At 37.8% G+C, this 19,450-nt stretch overlaps 1 protein-coding gene across 2 annotated transcripts in view; it reads left to right on the top strand.

The window, feature by feature from the left end:
- Positions 1 to 19,195, top strand: part of fstl4 (follistatin-like 4) — an 808,779-nt gene extending 789,584 nt beyond the window's left edge. For both annotated transcript variants that reach the window (XM_051933466.1, XM_028812623.2), the window contains 2 exons: positions 13,333 to 13,442; positions 18,026 to 19,195. In XM_051933466.1, the coding sequence (XP_051789426.1) occupies positions 13,333 to 13,442; positions 18,026 to 18,728 (813 nt within the window). In that variant the 3' untranslated portion in view covers positions 18,729 to 19,195. The remainder of the gene's footprint in view (positions 1 to 13,332; positions 13,443 to 18,025) is intronic.
- The last annotated feature ends 255 nt before the right edge of the window (positions 19,196 to 19,450 follow it).

The raw sequence follows: 19,450 nt of genomic DNA, 5'->3' as shown, positions 1-19,450 counted from the left end.
ATGTATCAGTCTGTAAACTGACTGTCAGATTTCACATGATAACTGGGTAATTTATAATGTAACATATTTTTTAATTAAATTGATATGCTTTATCGTACTCATATAATTCTATTTCCACACATGAACACGAGTGGCCAGTAGTTATACTTCTGTGTAAATTTCCATCTAAATGCTGCGCCCCAGATACCACAGTCTGAGGCCCAATGTCCATATCTGCTGGTTACTTCAGGGGGAGTGCCTTCCTGACCAGTCCTCTTTATTTATAAGTTGTGATCAAGAGTTTCAGATAACCTCTTGTAGGGGATATGTTCAGATATCACTGAAGTAAGTCATCTTTGCAAAGCATCCTGTATGTTTACTGCGCATTTAATGCAAGGAAGGCAAAGAGATCCATTGATTTAAAAATCAGAGAAAGCAATTAAATTATGACAGGCCATAGTAATAAATCATTATTATTTGAGGAAATAATTAGTGATCTCGTTTTTGTTTTATACTTTAAGGATATGTTTGTTATTATAATGCAAAACTGGGACACTATCTCATTTTCCACTAAAATGTTTGCTAAACTTTGCTAAAAAATGTAATTGCTTATTTCTCAAGATAAAGCAGCTGATGCTACTAATTAAATTGAAGCTAATCCTTTCTGTAAATTGAATGAGTTTTCATTTCTCTTGTAAATCTATGCAAATTGTACCATTCTGAGACTCTAACCAAATGTTTTGTAAAATGAAGTGGATTATTATCTCTTCATCCCTAAACATTTTTTCCCTGTCTTGTTAGGTTTTGCAGTAATATGATGCTGAGTGTGCAAAGGTTTGCATGAGACCAGTTTAACCTCGGCACTGCTTAATCAGTGAAGGAAATGGAGAAATAAAAGGTTCATAATATAAAGCAGAAGTGTAGAAACTGAATAAATTCCCATGCCCTAAATCTATGATTGCATCTGATGGAGATTTTCATCCAGGATTCTCAATACTTTATTTCATTCATGCTTCCTTCCATCTTGGAAAGTCTCCAAGGTTCTGATGCAGAAAAACAGTAGTGTGATGCTGCAACCGCCATGGGAGGCATGGAATGTTTAGGATGAAACTTGTGGTATCACAATTGTGACAAAAATAGTATTTAGTGTTGAGGCCTCAAAGTCAAGTTTGGATTAAAAGGACCACAGAATCTCCAATTTACTTTTGCGACTTCTCATTTTCCTGTCCTTTTCAAATGCATTTCTTCATCTACAAAGATGTTTAATTTAAATTCTTAAGATATACTAGCTGTTCTACTTAGCTTCCCCAGGAATAGTGATAAAATGTACATTACACACGTAAAATAAATTAAAAGCAGATCTGACACTTCTGATCTTCTCATCATGGGAGAAAGACATGTATTATTTTAGAATTACTTAGCATCTGCACTTCTGAGCTTATAAAGCCCTTGTGAAATTTTACTGTGAAATTAAGTGTAAGAAGCACAACTAATTTTGCAACAAAGAACAATTCATTCTAATAATAATTATCTTAAAGAATCACTAATTACATAGAAATATTATGCAGTTAGTCCTAACATACAAGTGACCACTGAGAGGCAAATGAGGGTTGAGTTCAGGGTTGCCAGATTTGACAGACGTTTTACGGCCCAATTACAGTTACAGTCCCCCCAGTCTTATCAAATCTAGCCCAGGATTGGTTAGTCTATTTCAACCCCAGATGCCCTCCTCCACACCCAAGCTGCAAACATCCGTGAATGTCATTCCTCCTGACGTGCTGCTCCTTAATTTGTATAATCAGGCAGGCCTACATAGTTACATTTTGAGAGGTTTTTCCCAAATGGCTGAGGTCCACCAGGAGCTAACCCCTACAAAGCGAAGCCTTTTCTTTAAATAAATATGGTAAACAGTAGAAAAAAAGATGATGACAAGAACCCGTTTTGCTATTTGTGTTGTATTTTTTTGTCTTTCAGGTGAAACAACAATAATAGAAAGAGAAAGGCTTTGTCAGTGTGCACCACGAAAAGAAAAAAGCTAAAGGCTATTTCCACACCGAAGAGTAACGAAGGTAAGAGGCAGAACGTTTCAACGGTATAGCCTTCATCTGGTGTGTCATTGAAACGTTGTGTCCTTACCCACTTGCCTCTTCTGCGAGAAAACAACCTTTAGCTTTTTTCTTAACAGAAATGTATGACCCCCCCTAAACTCAAGCAGCACAATTACACACGTCATAGTGAAATACATTCTGTTTAAACAGAAACCATCCTTCTAAAAATGTGCTGCTATTGTCTAATATTTTGTTATGAATGTGGAAGTAAGGATTACTTACAAACTATGCAGCCTACAGCCTTTAACTGTTTCTGTTGTCTCAAAGAACAAAAAGTTATCACGTTTTTAGATTAGATTAATCTTCCCGTACCTTTCAATACACCTTTTTAATATTTTTTTTTTTATTTTCCTTGCATATTTACAGTAATACAGAGACTGCAAAATACCTCCAATACTGCAGTTATCCCTTGTGCAACTTGCGCATTTTTGTTTTGGATATATGAGGTGAAACACAAAAATAACTGGATTGGTAAAAAAATATATATTTATTGATGAATTACAACATTCTAAACATTGTCACCTTCTATATAGTCCCCCTCCCGAATCTCTACACTGCTCCAGTCGTATCTTCCATTGATTGAAACAGTGCTGGAAGGCTTCTTGCTTGAGGCTCTTCAACAGGCTTGCCATTTCTGTCTTCACTTCATCCATTGAAGTAAAATGTGTTCCCTTCAGGTCACTTTTGATTTTCGGGAACAAGTAAAAATCACAGGGAGCTAAATCGGGCAAATACGGAGGATGATCGAGGACAGATATGTTTTTGTCAGTCAAAAACTGCTTTACGGAAAAAAAACTATGATCATTTCAAACAATCTGATTCAACGTTTTGATGTTTTCATCTGTCCGAGACGAGTGTGGGCAACCTGGGCGTTGAACGGCTTTCACATTTTCTTGTCCTTCTTTGAAATGTTTGTGCCACTCAAAAACTTGTGTGCGAGACAAACTGTTAACACTGTGCACTGTTTTTGTCATTTCATAATTTTCTGTGGTCATTTTGTTCAATTTTCAAGAAATTTGATGTTGATTTGCTGTTCGATTTTTTTCACCCGCCATTATAGCGGCAACTCGTGTAGCGATTTTTGTGCAAATACTGACGGGGCTATTCACAGGATATACCTAGCCAGTTGGCGGTTTGAGAGGGCGTGTAGGGGGGATTATAGTTTTATGATTCACGTCCAGCTGACCTCCAGACGGTTTTCCAGGAAAGCCCCAAGCCCAGTCTGGTTATTTTTGATTCTCACCTCATACATTTGTGCCTGAACAGACTGCTTTTTCAGAAGTAAGTAGTTGATATTTTAGTTTAGATGAGATTAGACTAGATTAGAGTACAATACTTTTCATTACATTACATTATCAATGCCTAGTTTAATAAATAATTAGGTAGATGTATCTGGGACTGTAATGTAACTGGTTGAATGAACTGTAAATATCTGTGAAAATTAATATGTTTTAAATTTTTAAATGAAGGTATTTGTGTAGTTTCTTGTCTTCTTAGAAAGTCAAGGCTGTGGGCTGTCAAAGAATGGGGCCAGTTAAAACCCCTTGCGTGATTTTGGGCAATATGAGAAATAAACTGTTATTGTTGTGTGATATTTCACTGTCTTAGGCTAGTAAGAAAAAGAGTCATTTTTATAGGCTTTGTTGCATATGGTTGTGCATATGCAAATGGACATATTTGTCTTTACATAATTGTGAATATTTATTTGCCTATATTCTAATTTAGACTATACCAGAAATAACTTCAAAAGTTTTACTTCTTGTCCCTCTGACTACAGATTAGTCCCAGTTTATGATCTGCCTTGCAGTTGGTAAGGCATGGAGGGCAAACAGTTGTAAACCATATTGAACATACCGTATGAACTTACAGAACGTACCAAATGCATTAAGTTTGCCATTGAGAAATAACACAACCTTTAAGTATAGAAGGTAACCGAAGCTGAACAAGAAAAAGATAAGATAGCAGAAGATTTTTTCTTTTTTACCTTGTATTCTGCATCTATAATAACTTTTTCACGACTTTTTGTCATTTGTTCCTTTTTAAATCTTCACTAAACTTTTAACCGAAGTACCCACTGGACTCCTTTGGTACTGTGTTTCCTCAGAGAATCCTTGGGTATTGCTGGTTTTACTTTGTGTGGAATGACTGGTTGCTCATGGAGTCCCAATTGAGGCACATTAACTGCATTGTGAGGAAGCATTAGTTATATCACTACGGCCATGTGGCACAATTCCCAAAGGGTAATCCTGCTCACCAGATCCTCATTGTTGAGGACCCGAGTGGTTGGACCAGGCCAAGGGGACACCCATGTAACACCTGGCTGCGGCACATAGATGGTCATTTATGGACGGTGAGTCCAGACCTCCTATCTGCCTGAACTGTTTCATTGTGTGGTGTGTGCGACAACGCGGTGTACCAGTGCATGCTCCCCAACCTGACCTGACTAAACTTTTAAAATGAACTTTATTAGACTGAGAAATTTCTTTTGTTATGCATTTGACTCATGCTGGATCCTGTCTTAACCATCTCAGTAGCTGCTTGATTTTGGGAATCTGAAAAACTACTGACCTGTTGTCTCCATCTAGTGGATATGTCATGCTATTAATTTAGTATTATTTCAGCTGATAATGGCAACTTTTACCAAGTTTGTATAGGTTTTTATTTTGTTCTAGATATTTACAGTATATGTAGAAATTCTAACATTTTATAAGATTATTTCTAAGTTAGACTATACTGGAAATAACACAAAGTATTTTAGAAATAGGTGTGGTGGTTTTTGTGGTGATGTTTGAACAGACAGAAATTTCATTTTACATGTATATTCATTCATTCATCTATTCGCATGATGCTCGAACAAGCAGACAGATTCAATTAATTTTTTTTTTATATATAGTAAATCTTACTGTGGAAGGTGGGTGATAAAATTACAAATTGTATTATACTTGTATCCGTGATCCATTTTCTACATTTAGCATAAGATTTTTTAATGTGGAATACAGTATACAAAGTGTTATTCTGCACCTTAAAAAGAAGAGCATTGTGACAAATTCAAACCATAGGCAGCATACGTAGCGCTCTTTCTATTCAAACAGCTATTTACAAAACAAAGGTTAAAGATTTTCATGGTTTCTATAGCACCTTCTGAGAGTAAAACTGTCACAAAAAATAACAATAGCATTCCGTGTGATGCGTGTCACTGCTTTTTAACGCAAGGACCCAATGATAACCTGCATTCATTCATTTCTTTGTAAACAGGTGTTTTTTTATTATTAGGCAAAATTTTAACAGTGAAAGGGCATAAGCGTTCAGAATGTTTTTTTTTTCCTTTTTATGAAAATCAGAGCATAACATTGACAATTAAAGTTTAAATAAGTGTATGGTAGCACAAGTTAAAATTGAATTAATACATACTGTATATCTTTCCTTGCCTAGCATTTCAAACAGAGTGCTGATGGTACAGGCTTCTGTCTTTTTCAACTTTTTTATTAGGTCTGAATCTTGGAGTAGAAAGGAGAGGAGGACTCATCTAAATATACAGCTAATTAAACTTGTGTTTCTAGTAACTTCAATTAGCAAGCCATTAAGCATTGCATGTGCGTGAACAGATATTTCAATAATCCTTTTGACAACACTGCCAAACTTTGAAGCATCACAGGTTTACCGTTGCGCTGTCATATTTTTTAATTATATTTTTTCCACGAGGAATTAAGTTTTAATTTGACACTGTAATATAATTTATTTTTGGTGACAAAAGTCTGTTATTTGATTCCTCACTACTCTTTTGTGACTGTTTTGTGTCCTCACCGCCTCTTTAGTTTGTGAGGCCTTATTTTGGACTTTTTCTTGGTATTTCAGTTTCTTTCATTACTTCCTTGATGTTGCTATCTTTGTGTTTTTGGTGCACAGTCGCAAATCAATGTAAATTTGGTTGCTCTGACAAAACTACTGTTATCTGTGCCTTCCTTATTTACAGGTAGGTCTGTTTTTAAAGAAGAAAGTGTTAATTTGTAGACGTAAATTATATCCACCAAAAGATTACATCAATATTTAATTATAATTACTCCCTGCACTGTCTGTTTATGCACACATCTTATTCTGTATGAGCCTCAGGGTCTGTCTGCACATGCATGCACATTGACCTCTTATCTGGGTAAGATATATTGCTAAATAAAAAGCACTTAATCATGAGTTCAGAACATTCCATGTAGTTGCCAAAAGGAAAAGAAAACAGCTTTAGATGTGAGGCTACAAAAGCGGACCAACACTCACAGTGGCAGATGCTGTGCTGGATGCTTTTCATAAATCCTGTGACAGTAGATATCACATGCAGGGATGTTTTTAAAATATTAGGGGAGCCTAAGTTGCCTTGAAAGCTTGCATATTGTAATCTTTTTTAGTTAGCCAATAAAAGGTGTCTTTTTACTTGACTTGTCACTAAATTCATAATGGCTATCACGGTACAACACCCTAGTTCTACATATTAGGGGAGAAACACATGTGTTTTTCCATTCAAAGTCATTCTGGTGTCTTCTGTCTTGGAAACGGCCATGTCTTCTGTCTTGGATGATCCAGACCCTAGTAAGAACAAGGCAGTAACCAGCAATGTTCAGCATGCCAGCCTGTCACAGGGCACGTTCAAGCACACATCTGTACTTAATCATACACTAGCCAGTTTGAAAGATGGCACATAATCTTACATTCATGTCTTTAGAAGTTCTTTAGAAGATTCACAAAAGCAAGTGATTAGGACATCAGGAACCAAACTCAAGTCACCATTAAGCAGTGGTGGGTGTCCATTGGGATGCCAGTACACACTGTAATGGATGCAGGGTGCACTCCCTACACTGAGAGGCCCAGGTGGCAAGTGGACAGGAAGAGTGGCATGGTGTTTCCTGCCTTATCCAGGAGGTTGGCTGAAGATGCCAGTATGGAAGCGGGTACGCTGGCATCCCAGCAGGGTCGGACTGAGAAACAGTACCCGGCCAGGAAACCAGTGTTTTGGAAGGACAGGGAGAGAAAACCTGTTGGGGTTGCATGTTCCCCCAACATGCTAGGTGGCAGCATCCCTGGGTGACGCTACCTGTAAAGACGCCTGCAATGCCCTCCAGGAACTGTAGTCCAATGGGGAAGCCTTGTTGGATTCCATGGGAGGCTCTGCAGGGATGTATTATCTCTACTTTCTTGGACTTCTGTCTGACCCGGAATTACATCCTACTGGCAATGCCCTGGAATGGGAAGTACTCCCAGGCCTAGGGATGCACCGATACCACTTTTTTGGAAAACGAGTGCGAGTACGAGTACTTGCATTTCAGTACTCGCTGATACCGAGTACTTGCCGATACCGAGTACTTAATAAAAACATGATTTAAATTTACAGGTAACAGCTTTAGTCATATAACTTAACAAAAAAAACAAGAAACTCTCGTCTATCCACTGGGAGGTTAGGCTAATTAGCGACACGGGACTAACACTGCTTGTCCAAATATCCGTGGTGAAACTAAACGCAGAGGAGGCTTGCAGTAGGCTGTGGATATGTTTTTTCACGGAGTCGTGTAGTTTAGGCAGCTCCGTGTCAGTCATGTAGCGGCGGCTTGGGACATCATATCTGGGCTCCAGAACATGGAGGAGATGCAGGAATCCCACATTTTCTACCTCCGAGAGTAGCTGGTCACTCAATGCAATGTACTCGATAATTGCCTGTGTTATTTTCACAGCACGTGGATTGTCTCTGGACATTTTCTCTCATCTTGCAAGAGTTTGCTGCAGCGTGGGTTGTGTTGGTTTAGAAGCATGTGTAAACTCTTTGTACTCGTTGTCGTGTTGGGATTTTGGGTGCTTGATTAAATTACTTGTGTTAAATGCGCTACCTTTTGAGCCTCCTCTGGACAATTTCGCTGAGCACAATTTGCAGTCCGCCTTTGTTTTGTCGTCTTCATTCACTTTGAAATAGTTCCACATGGCTGACATCTCTCGCCTCGCCTTCTCCCCGCTCTGAGCTGCAGCCGGGGCCTGGGGGCGGGCACTCGGCGCCTGTGATTAACCCCTTACACGGCGCTCAAACATAGACATTTCTCAGACCGTGGTATCGGTCCCCGGTATCGGGGGACTTTTAACGAGTACGAGTACTTTAGAAAATGTGGTATCGAGGCCGATACCAGATACCCGTTTCGGTATTGGTGCATCCCTACCCAGGCCTCAGATAAAAGGATCCGCTTTACCCCATCCAGGCCAGTTAAGGTTGGGTGGAAGAAGGACAAAGATCTCCTGGGAGGAGTGAAGGAGGAAGGTAGAAGACAAAGAAACAGAGACTGTGCTTGGGGTCATTATATCAAAAGAAGTCTTTTGTTAAGGTAATTTATTATAAATAAACCTTTTACTTGAGCCAAGAACTTGAGGCTATGCAGTTTTGTCTGGGGTTTGGGGTACTGCAACACCCCTAAAGGTCACAGGATGTAGTAGAGCTCATGAAATGAGAACCAATATACTGGTTAAAGACAAAGACAGTAAAATAGCTAGTTTAAGGTTGCTGACTTTTGTGCAACATGGAAAATGAAACAACAAAGATCAAAAATGTAGAATTTAAGTATGACACTAATTTTTTCAGATATCTTTCTTGACATTTTTGAAAATTTTAATTCTCAGCCTTGACTTGAAAAACGGTATGCTCTTAATGCAAATTCCTTTTTAGAAGGTATTTACAAAAGCTATACAATAGAATGCTGCATCGGGCACTTGGCCATTTAATAATAATGGCTTGGAAAAAAAAGTATATTTCATCCAATAAATATAAAAAAAAAGTTCTCCAAGAAGTGATCCCATTTCATTTTGCTGATGCCTATTCTATCAGGAAGAGTCACTCAAATGCATAAAAAAAAATGAAAAGGCTCTTTATTCTGCTCATTACATTCACTGGCATGCAAAACCTGCTCTTAAGCTGCTGAGAGGCTCTTGCGAGATGCATTTTTTAAATGAGCTTGATAGTGCTAATTTTCAATTTAGCCCATCAGTTTCTCATTTTCTTCTTTTTCTGTCTTCAGACTGGATAGCATTCTGACTCCTTAATATTGCATTGTTTGTGTAATTAAGCCCATTCATTGGCAGAGAGAGACAACTAGATGTTCTAAATGCTTTTTAGGCCATCTATTTTACTTTACTGACAAAGGGTGATTGCAGAAAATGTTTTTAGAGGCTTGAAAATGCTGTGGAAGATAAAGAGAGTATAAAGCATGCAAAGCTCGCCACCGACAAGCAGCTTGACAGTGTCATTATAAGCTGACATGCTGGTAATTGACCGATGTATCAAGAATTCTTTCATGCCATGGGAACAATCCTGTTTGAAGAGAGAAATATCAGAAGCCATTTTACCGTACTAATATCCTTCTCTAAACATTTCAATGTAATGTTCATATGTTTTGTATATTTTAGAGGTTCTCCGTTATAGAAGATTCATTTTGAGGTTTTTTTTCCCCATATCATTCTCAGTTTAGGGATCAGCAATAAGAATTCTCTCAGAGGGTGTATGCATAGGAAAAACTGTACGTTATAAATCCATTAAACATGGTCTTACTAAGATGGAATTTCAGTAAAATTAAACACCTTAAAAGTCTTTATTTCCTCTATGGTATGATAGATAAACTCCTTGTCCTCACTAAGAATTTATCAGTAATTGTATACCTATGAGATTTCATTCTAGAAGGTAGTCCTATGGAGTTTCAGTAAACTGCAGAAGTGTCTCTTATTTGACAAATAACAAAATATCTCGGTGGCCAAGGTCAAATGTACGTAATCTTCACAGAGCTTAAAGCACATGCATGCATTATTGTTTTTTTGTGGTGAGTGATGAATTTTTACCCCTTTACTGATATGTGGGAGAACCTTGAACTCATAAGGACATCTCTAACAAGTTTAATTCTAGCGTTATTAGGTTTGAACCCATTAACCCTTCTCCAAAATGCAGTTCAACAATTATAATGGGCTTCTAAGTAGCTGTCTGCAGGAGAACTCTACAGGGAGCCTTGCCATGATACAGTATCTGTCTTTGACCATATTCAGTGGGAGTTTGTGTCTTCGGCCTCAGGGAAAACTGATTGTTTCTTTCTTAATTTCACTTGAAGTGGAAATCACAGATGCCAACTTTGTAGTCACCAGTAAGCTGACTTGTGCCAAACAAAACCTGTACGAGTATAAAGGCTAACTAAACCATTGCGGTACAAGAAAAAATAGAGGGACACAATTATATCCTTACAGTGCTCATTTTTGAATCTATCGTAGATTAAGCTTCAGTTATTGAATTCACTGTAACTCATGTAAAATGAAAAGACCTTGACACAAAAAGAGGTTTGGGGCAGCCACCTGTATACTTGAAAAAGGCTGCAAATTGAGGTTTGGTAGCTCAGAAGTGTACAGGTTGAGTCCAAAACACAACTGAATTCAAGTTAGAAGTTATCTTGCCTTTAAAGCAGGTCGACGGAAGTGAGGTCATCTCTGGGGCGGAACCAGAAGTGAGATCATCGGGGCCGGAACTGAAAGTGATGTCATGGGGACCAGGCAGAATTTCCCGTCTCTGGTCTGCAGGGATAAAAGAGAAAGGTTTACTTCACCCTGACACCCCCTGGCCTGGCATGGAATTACCTTTTTATGATCCTTCTAGCTGCCTCCCGTGCACATGTATGTGACACTCAATAAAATATCTGTGGTTATTCTACATGGCTCAGCTGGAAAAATCATAACCCACCAACTATAACAGAGACTGATAAAAATCAGAAAGAAAAAATTAAATTTTTAATTTCAAGGAGCAATTCAAAAGTTTTTACAGTCTGGCAGGCATTTATCAGTATGCCCTCAAATTCATCGAACATGCTGAACCTGCCATAGCCTTCTGGATATTTAAGTATCTCTGAGTGATTACTTCATATTAACTCTTTTTGTTTCTTGGCTCTATAAGTAGATAAGATCGGAAGTAACTAATCTTATTTGAGTAGGACCTCTTGTAGTGCTGTATGTGTTAGTTCATTGTAATGAAATCTTTAAAATTCATGAAATAATTTTTAAAAGTCATAAAAAGTGAAATAGGGTACCCATTCTCTTTTTGTTTCATTAAAAAGGTCTTATCGATATTCACCTGCTCCATTGGAAATAAATATTTAACAGAAATGTGGATCAAGTAGTAAAGATTTATAAACTACAGCACTCGTGTTGTGTGCAAAATGGCACGCAGAAATGGTGACATTTCCAAATCCTTGGTATGCATGTGGATCTGCAGCTATCTGTGACTTTCAGTAAAGGCCACAAGACCCCATGCGATGCTTTTCACCTCCCTTAAATTTTTTACATTTGATAACCTGGAAGCCACCAAGAGCTAGCTATAGGTTTGCTGTGTTCTGTCTTTGCAAACAAAAGTTGCATTTTATGAAACACAAGACCTTTTTAACCAAAGCCACTTACACTGAATACTTGATTCGATGGTTAAAGATGTTCACATACTGTATCTTCCCAGGACCGATTAACGTACTCAGTTTAACATACAAATATTACAAAACCCTCACCAGTTTCCTGAATCGGTATTCATAAAAACTGCTATGAGATCTCTTAGTTTGCAATCTCTAGTTACATTTTGTTTTGGGAATAATGATTTTGGGAGTTGTGTTAGTGTTGTCCATCCAATCAAATAAACACACCTCGCAGCTTGTGGCAAATGGCTTGCATAGGCATGAGTTAGAGGTTATTTTTCATGCATGGTTTAATTAACTGAACAGCAAGGGTCTACATCATCAATTTTCCAACAACCCAAAATGTTTTCACCAAGATGTATTGGTATGAATGCCAGCACGGTGGGTTTAGCTCTCTAAAAACAACAATGAAAACTCAGAATCGTGAAACTGCCTTCATATAAGAAAGAAACTTTAAAAATTGTATGCAGTCAAACGAATCTGTTTGCATCTTAGAATTATTGATTTTATAGTCCTTGCATAGACATGGGGCTCAATAAGTGAGACTCAATGGAACCACATGAATACAAATATTTGAGTTTAGCAGGGAATCAATACAGTCATTTTTTATGTGGGATTTATGATATAATGTTGTGTATCCTCCGAGGGGGAAAAAGGCCTCACAAAGTTACATTTATAAGAAAATCCAACACTTCTACCAGGGCTTGTGTCAGACTACAACTGAAGTGACCCATTGTTGTTGCTTCTCAACCAGCACAGTGTATTGATTTACGACTGGGAGCTGCAGTGAGTGTTGTTTAAGAGTGCTCAGCGTATGGTGGGTACAAATATCTCATTTTATGGCTTCTGATAATGATGAGTGACTGCATCTCATAAGTAAAGGAAATGAGAACCAACATATTTTCGGGAATTTATCTGAATCTCATGGTTTTGTCATTTGGACCAGGGATTTCAGCCGACATGGATATTCTTAGATCAATGGTGAGATTCTCCAACAGTTTTCGGTTAGCTAAAGTAAATTTCAAAATGTATGTGACTTCATCAGCTTGTTTCTGGGATCCCTATAACTTTGAAAAAGAAACAGAATATGGTAGGCCAGTGATCCAATTCTTTGGGTTCCTCTCCTCTCCATAATAGTGAAAGTTTTGGTCCATCTTTTCCGTCCGCAATGGTCTCTGATATACAGGTTCCTATGACTAATGCCTCTTCTAATGTTGATAATTAAATAATTTTCCTTCATTCTCTAATGATTGAGTAAGAGCTTTTTAAAATTTACCTTCTTAATTATAATGCTGATTGTGTCGCACTCTATCTCTAAGGCCCACAACAAGCTCATAGTTCTCCATTTAGTATCAAAGTTATAGAGCTTAGAATTAATTGAAATGAAGCTCAGATATTCTTACCAACAACCTAATCACTTAACGTCCAATGTTAAAGAAAACTCAGAGTTCTGGTCCTGGATGGGTTTCACTCTGTTTATTGTTATGAAGGTATTGTAGTTCAGACAAATGCACCAGCACACTGTCAGTGGTACTTTTTGCTCTTTGATGTTCACACACAATTCCAGCTTTCATCACTCTGAATACGGGTGAACAGTGGGAAAGAAACTGTTTATATTGCTGGTTTTCTGGGAGTGGCAGAAGGAAAACAGGTGGTTGGAGTCTGGTCCTGGTCATTGTTCTTCCTCCAAGCCTCCCCTGTAATCTACTCATCTATTCAATTCTCAAATGCATTAGAGTTGTCTTGTTTAAGTTGAAATGCAGACATGCAAGCTAAACGTTCATCTTTTATTACAGATGATCTCCCAGGCAAGTGGAGGAGAGGAGCATCAGATAACACACTCACCCTTCGAAAGAGTGGACGATTTCTTTATTCCTTCTACCAATCTCATTATTACACACGTAAGGTAAGAGAAAAAACAGATCCTGTTTTGCTTTATGAAATCAGTACAGAAGTCATTATATTATAGTGGGACAGTTTCAGCCGAGACTTCCTTATCTCAAAGACTAAAGCACTGCTGTAATCATGTAATCTCAAAGTTTATTAATGAATAAGTGTATCCATGTCTCTTACATTAACAGCCTAAATTCATTCCTTCTGTGATACTGTACATTGCCATTTTTAATGTAGCAGCATTTATGTATTTAGTTAAAGGTACATTTAAATGATCAGAAATTTCTATAATGACCTTTCAGAGAAAATGAAAAGCATGACTCTATAAAGTAAACAAAATGATCTTGTAAATAATATGCAGGGGCTAGGCCTTGCACATGACATTTAAAAATCAAGTAGTACTTGTTGTTTGTAACTAATAATTTTAGCCATATACTTACGTAAGAAACTCTGGCTGAAAAGCAAATATGAATCACATCCATAGCTCCATTACAATATGCAGATAGTGATGATTGATTTGATGTGCAGCATGTATTACAAGAGCATTTTATCTCATCAAAAAGTGCCAGATTGCAGATTTTAGGACACCTCAAAAGAGATTCATCAGGGATGTATGAGAAAGCATATCCTTTAAAGCACAGGGTCACACAATCATGGCAGTACTTTACTGGTAAGAAAGTCTAACTTCAGCCACTCTCACACAAAAACATTATACAGCCTGATGTTAAGGCTAGCTGAACTCTGCGTACAGGGGTAGAGAGGATGGAAAATTAAATGGACCATACTGTATATCCAAATTCATGACCATTACCGCCGCCTGCACCTAAGACTTCTTGCTCCACTCATTAAAAGAGAGGAATGGGGGATTGCTTAACCTGTTCAAAGCATAACCGCTCATCCCATTGTACTTGGCCTCTGGAAGAGCTACTTACGTAGAGGATAAACAGAAGGGCCCCCACTTTGTGGAAGTATTTATCCAGTCTCATGTATAGACCTTCAATAACTGACTTCTGCCCTATTATCATTTAGAATGATTCTGTGCCTTGACCTTCTACGTGTTTGTGTTTAGACTGTGGATATGCTGTTTTATAAAAAAAGGTCTACACCCCTCCCTAAACAGTGGATCTTATGAAATCTTGTAAATCTTTTTTTTACTACATTTATGGTTTAATAAACCCTTCTCTTATGGAATGACCCAAATGTAATGCCTCCAACTTTGTCACTTTGCACTTCCAGAGATTACACGTACTGTACATTTTTTAGCTTGCAAAAGAGGTTAACATAATCGAGTGAACAATAGTCTAGGGTCATGTTACAGTATAAGGTTAAAAAATTGATCATCACAAATGAAGAGCTCAGAACACAATACAAGCAAGTTACAATCTGTAGGTTACAAAAACCTCACATCTGATAGGAGTTTGACACAATTTCACCAAAAAAGGGTGTTCTTCAAACACTTCCTGAACACATTGGAGGAGTCAGAATTTCAAACGGATGTGGGCACCTGCCTCCAACTGCCAGAAGACACACATGAAAATAGTTTGAACTGAGATTTAATGCCACACAGATGTGGCATCAACAGACACCATTCACAGACCTGAGTGGTGGAGAAGAAGTGTAGGCCTTCACTAGTGTCTTCACATATACTGTATATGCGCTGACCTGTTGACTGCTCTGTAGGCAAGCATAAAAGATTTGAAATTAATATATGGCACTACAGGGAGCGTTTATAATGATCTTAAAATATGGGTGACATGTGCAACCAGACGTGCAGCTGCATTTTAAATCACCTAAAACAGCCAGGTGACACAAAATCTGGACCAGAAATTATGCTCCATAATCACCCCCATTAGATATAATCTGATCTTGTGGATATTGAAAAGAGTGAAGATAATGTAAACAGTGCAAGACTGAGAGACCAGAGCAACATGCCCTGATGGACAGCTGTTCATTGATCGCCATACCAAGGCTGCACAAAGTCTTGGTAAGAGATTATAAGCAAAACTGAACAGAGAAGGACTGCTGAATACATGGACGAGCATGTCCATCTTTCACAGGCTGAGCTGCAGATGGTGTTTCATCATCCAGGTTGCAACATCAGTGAGACCAGCTAACATCATGTGGTCCTCTGAAGGAAGCAACAGCTGCAGCTGCAAATCATCGGCATAGCACTGATAAGGAAAACCACGTGATACGATGATAGGGCCTAGTAAGGAGGTATATGGAGAGAAGAGGAGAGGGCCCAGCAGTGATTTTTGGGGCACCCCCATGTGCTTAGCTGGTGCACCACACCAAAAGACACAACAGGATCTGCCAAAGATTTAGGACTCAAACCACCTGAGGGTAGTCGCAGTGATGCCATGGACAGAGAGAGTGGCAATCAGGATCTGGAGGTTGACTGTGTTAATCAAGAAGGAACCGAGCAGAGATGACATGTTGGTAGCTGTAGCCTGCCACAAGGTGTTGATAACGGTAAGTTGAGCCGCATTGGCCTGACCCTTCTTGAAGCCTGACCAATTAGAATCAAGCAGTCTGTTCCGTAGAAGAAAGGAAGAGATTAGCTATAAAATGAACCTTTCAGGTTGCATGAAATTGCTAGCAAAAAATAGTTTCTAAGTCATTAGTCCAAATTAAGAATATTCACAGTTTAGTCAAAGAATCTGTTCCATTGAAGTTGAATTATTATACCAAATGGGAATCAAACAAATTCAAATAATCCATTCAGGACAAAACTACACTTGTGTCTAAACCTGACTTCTTTAAAGATACTTGCCAGTATTCCTTTGTTAGCAATATACCACCTTATACACGTGTGTAATCTGGATATTTTATTTAGTTAAAAAAGATTCTGTTTCATTAAAGTACAACAGGTTCAGCTTTCCTTTAACAAAATTATTCCCATGTTTTTATTTGTAGTTCTGTATTAACACATTTACAGGAAGCATCTCTATAGATTCTTCTTTTGTAATTTAACCTAGAATGCTTTTCTTGCACAATCAGAAGTGGCATAACATAACAATGTCTTTCACCTTCATTTCTCATAGCATTCCTTCTCAGTTTAGAATACTGGATCATATCTCAGATTATCATCCAAACTAATCCAATAGGACTCATTCCAATCAAAACCTGTGGGGATTCTCTTAACATGTACAGCAAAAATGGACGAATATCATTCCATCACGCACAACTCTCTTGACGGTTTGTTTCAATGCTTTATGTAACCTCTCTCTTCATATCCTTTGTTTATGAGCAATAAATGCTATTTTATGGATAATGCAAACATGCACAAATACAGTCAGTAATACTTTCAAAACAATGGCTGAAATGGCTTTCGACAAATGGAAACTGCATAAAATAAACCCCAAACATCTGGCAGTTGTTCAATCTTCATAATGTAAAATGCTTTTAGATATACTTTTTGAAGGGAACTGTGAAAATTAAGCACATTATCATTTCACGAAAGAAAATGAAACACCTACTAAGTGTGCAAATTTTATGTGACTTGGATTTAATTTATCTTATTGGGAAATCTGCGTTGTTCTGTTCATGTTTCCACTAACAAATGTGTTCAGGTACCGTTTATTTTAAAATAAATTCTGAACTCTTGTTCCAGCTAGCACTGCATAACAACACTGGATTTAATCGAAATGTATTACCTGCTGTCAACATCAAGTGCATAAAGCAATTTGTGACCCCACTGAACAGTCATGAAAAATGTTTTAGCACTGTCTTAACCTGCATTTTAATTAAAAGCTGTTATTTCACATTTTATTAATTTCTTACACTTAGCAAGTCCAATCTGTCAAATTATTAATGGCATATTCAGCTTAATAGAAATAAATACAAGGTTAAATAGAGGACAGTTTCTTTTGAGAAAAAAAAAACTGTTTTAACCATCATGTTGATTCTACTAGGCTGTCACATTTCAGATTTCATTTTTAATAATTATTCTGCAGACTTCCAAGCCAACACTTTCACACAATTTTTAAATATTTAAATAAAAACTGTAATGACAGTTTAATACTAAGCATTAATGAAACACATGCAGTTGGTATTAATTGTTTTACTTTATAATTTTCCTTTTTCCTGTTTTGCTGAAGAGAGTTACAGACCTGCATTTTCCTTGCAGTGACAATGTTCTTTCCAATGTGGGCCCCTGTCAGATGAGAGTGCCAGCACCAGCTTCCTCTGGTAGAGCTGGTCAGTGATCATCAGAACTGAGGGTCATCTCAATCCTCTTCTTAGAAAGTAGGACATATCTTTCGAGGGTCACTGAATTATTACCTGAATTCAAATGCAAACTTTAACCTGCCATACGGAGTCTCCCTGACTTGTACTGACTGATAAGAAATCTTCACTGGTTGTAGAGCTGTAAGTCCTGGCCAGCTGGGTTCAGTTTTACATTTTAAAGAGCAACCCAAACAGCTACTCATCCTATCGGCCCAAACCTCATATGAATAGGATCTTGAAAATTATTCGTTGGTTTCTTTGAGAATAATAGCACTTATTAGAATTTTTAAAGATTAATATGAAAAAGAAAATACTTGATATGTGAGACTAAATTCCAACTACTTCTCTTTTTCATGTGTTGGACAGGTTTGGATTCATCTTTCTCCGATCTGAGCTGGCTGTACACAAAATTGACCTGGAAACCGTTGCCCGCATCAAGACCATTGGCCTCAAAAACTACAGTTGTGTTCCTGTGTCAATGGCCTACACCCATCTTGGAGGCTATTATTTTGTCCAGTGCCATGGGAAAAACATCTCGTCCTCACAGCCTCAGGTGATCATTGACAGTGTCACTGATGCAGTTATTGGCTACAACAGTGTCGTAACAGGAACACCATACATCTCTCCAGACGGGCGTTTTGTAGTGTCAGCTGATGAACACACAGGAATAATCAGGGTTCAAACCATCACTTTCCAAGGAACACTACAACTCACCCTTGAGCTGCAAACAAGCCTACACATCTCTTCTGTAGCGTTTCATCCTTCCTTTACGGAGGCCAATCAGTATTATATATATGCCTCTTCTCGGTCTCAAACAGACCTTCTTTTTGTGGAACTGTCAACAGGGAGAATGGAGGTTTTGAAGAACCTTAAGGACCCCATACAGCCAGACAACTGGCCTTGGAACAACAACAACAGAGTGGTTATAAACAGTGGAATGTTTGGGCAACACATGTTAACACCATCAAAGGACTCCCTGTTTGTCTTAAACGGAAAGCAGAACACACTACACTGTGAGGTCTCTGATGTCAAGAGAGGTAACACGGTGGTATGGGTTGGTGAGGTATGAAGAGTCAAAGGTTAGAACAAGTATAAGCAAAAATGGAATGGACTCCATGCTGGAACTCAGCAAGTGCTAGAAATGGATCATAAATGTACAACACGTATTAAAAACAAATATTTTTTACTCGAGGCTGATAGAGCCATTCAGTGCAACAGTGATCTATGTGCACTAACCTAAAAATCAACGCTAAATTATTGCACTTACTTTTAACACTACAGTTAAACATGACTCTGAGGGGAAAATCTATGCACAACGTACACTTTTTTAGCCTGATGCTGAAATATAGAGACATTTATAGTATGGCAAAGGTAATCATAAATATACGGCTAGCAACTAATATCACAGTGAGAGGTCATTGTCTTTTTTTAATAAATGTTCAGTCTCTTTGAAAATGACAGTTGTTATGCTGCCTGCTGTACCAGTTTTGTTGAATACACACCATTAAACCAAGATTCTTTTTTAATTCTCAAAACTCCTTGCAAAGATGTTTATTGTGTGGCCATGAATTAATATTTATTACATTTATTTTTTTAGCTCTGAATGATTTTTTTTCCCAAAAATTCATTGTTCTGCTTCATGCAGGATAAAAAGCAAAACAGCCTCTTAGTTTCCATTAAAGCCAAAATAGATAAATTCCAATAAATCAACTTCATATGTTCATTGTGAGTAAGTCAGGGTTATAGTAAAGACACACTAGCTTTGACTTGGCTTAGATTCGCTATTTCTAC

This window comes from Erpetoichthys calabaricus, chromosome 11 (assembly GCF_900747795.2).
Source record: "Erpetoichthys calabaricus chromosome 11, fErpCal1.3, whole genome shotgun sequence".
Lineage (NCBI taxonomy): Eukaryota > Metazoa > Chordata > Cladistia > Polypteriformes > Polypteridae > Erpetoichthys > Erpetoichthys calabaricus.
This window is presented reverse-complemented; position numbering and strand designations above follow the sequence as displayed.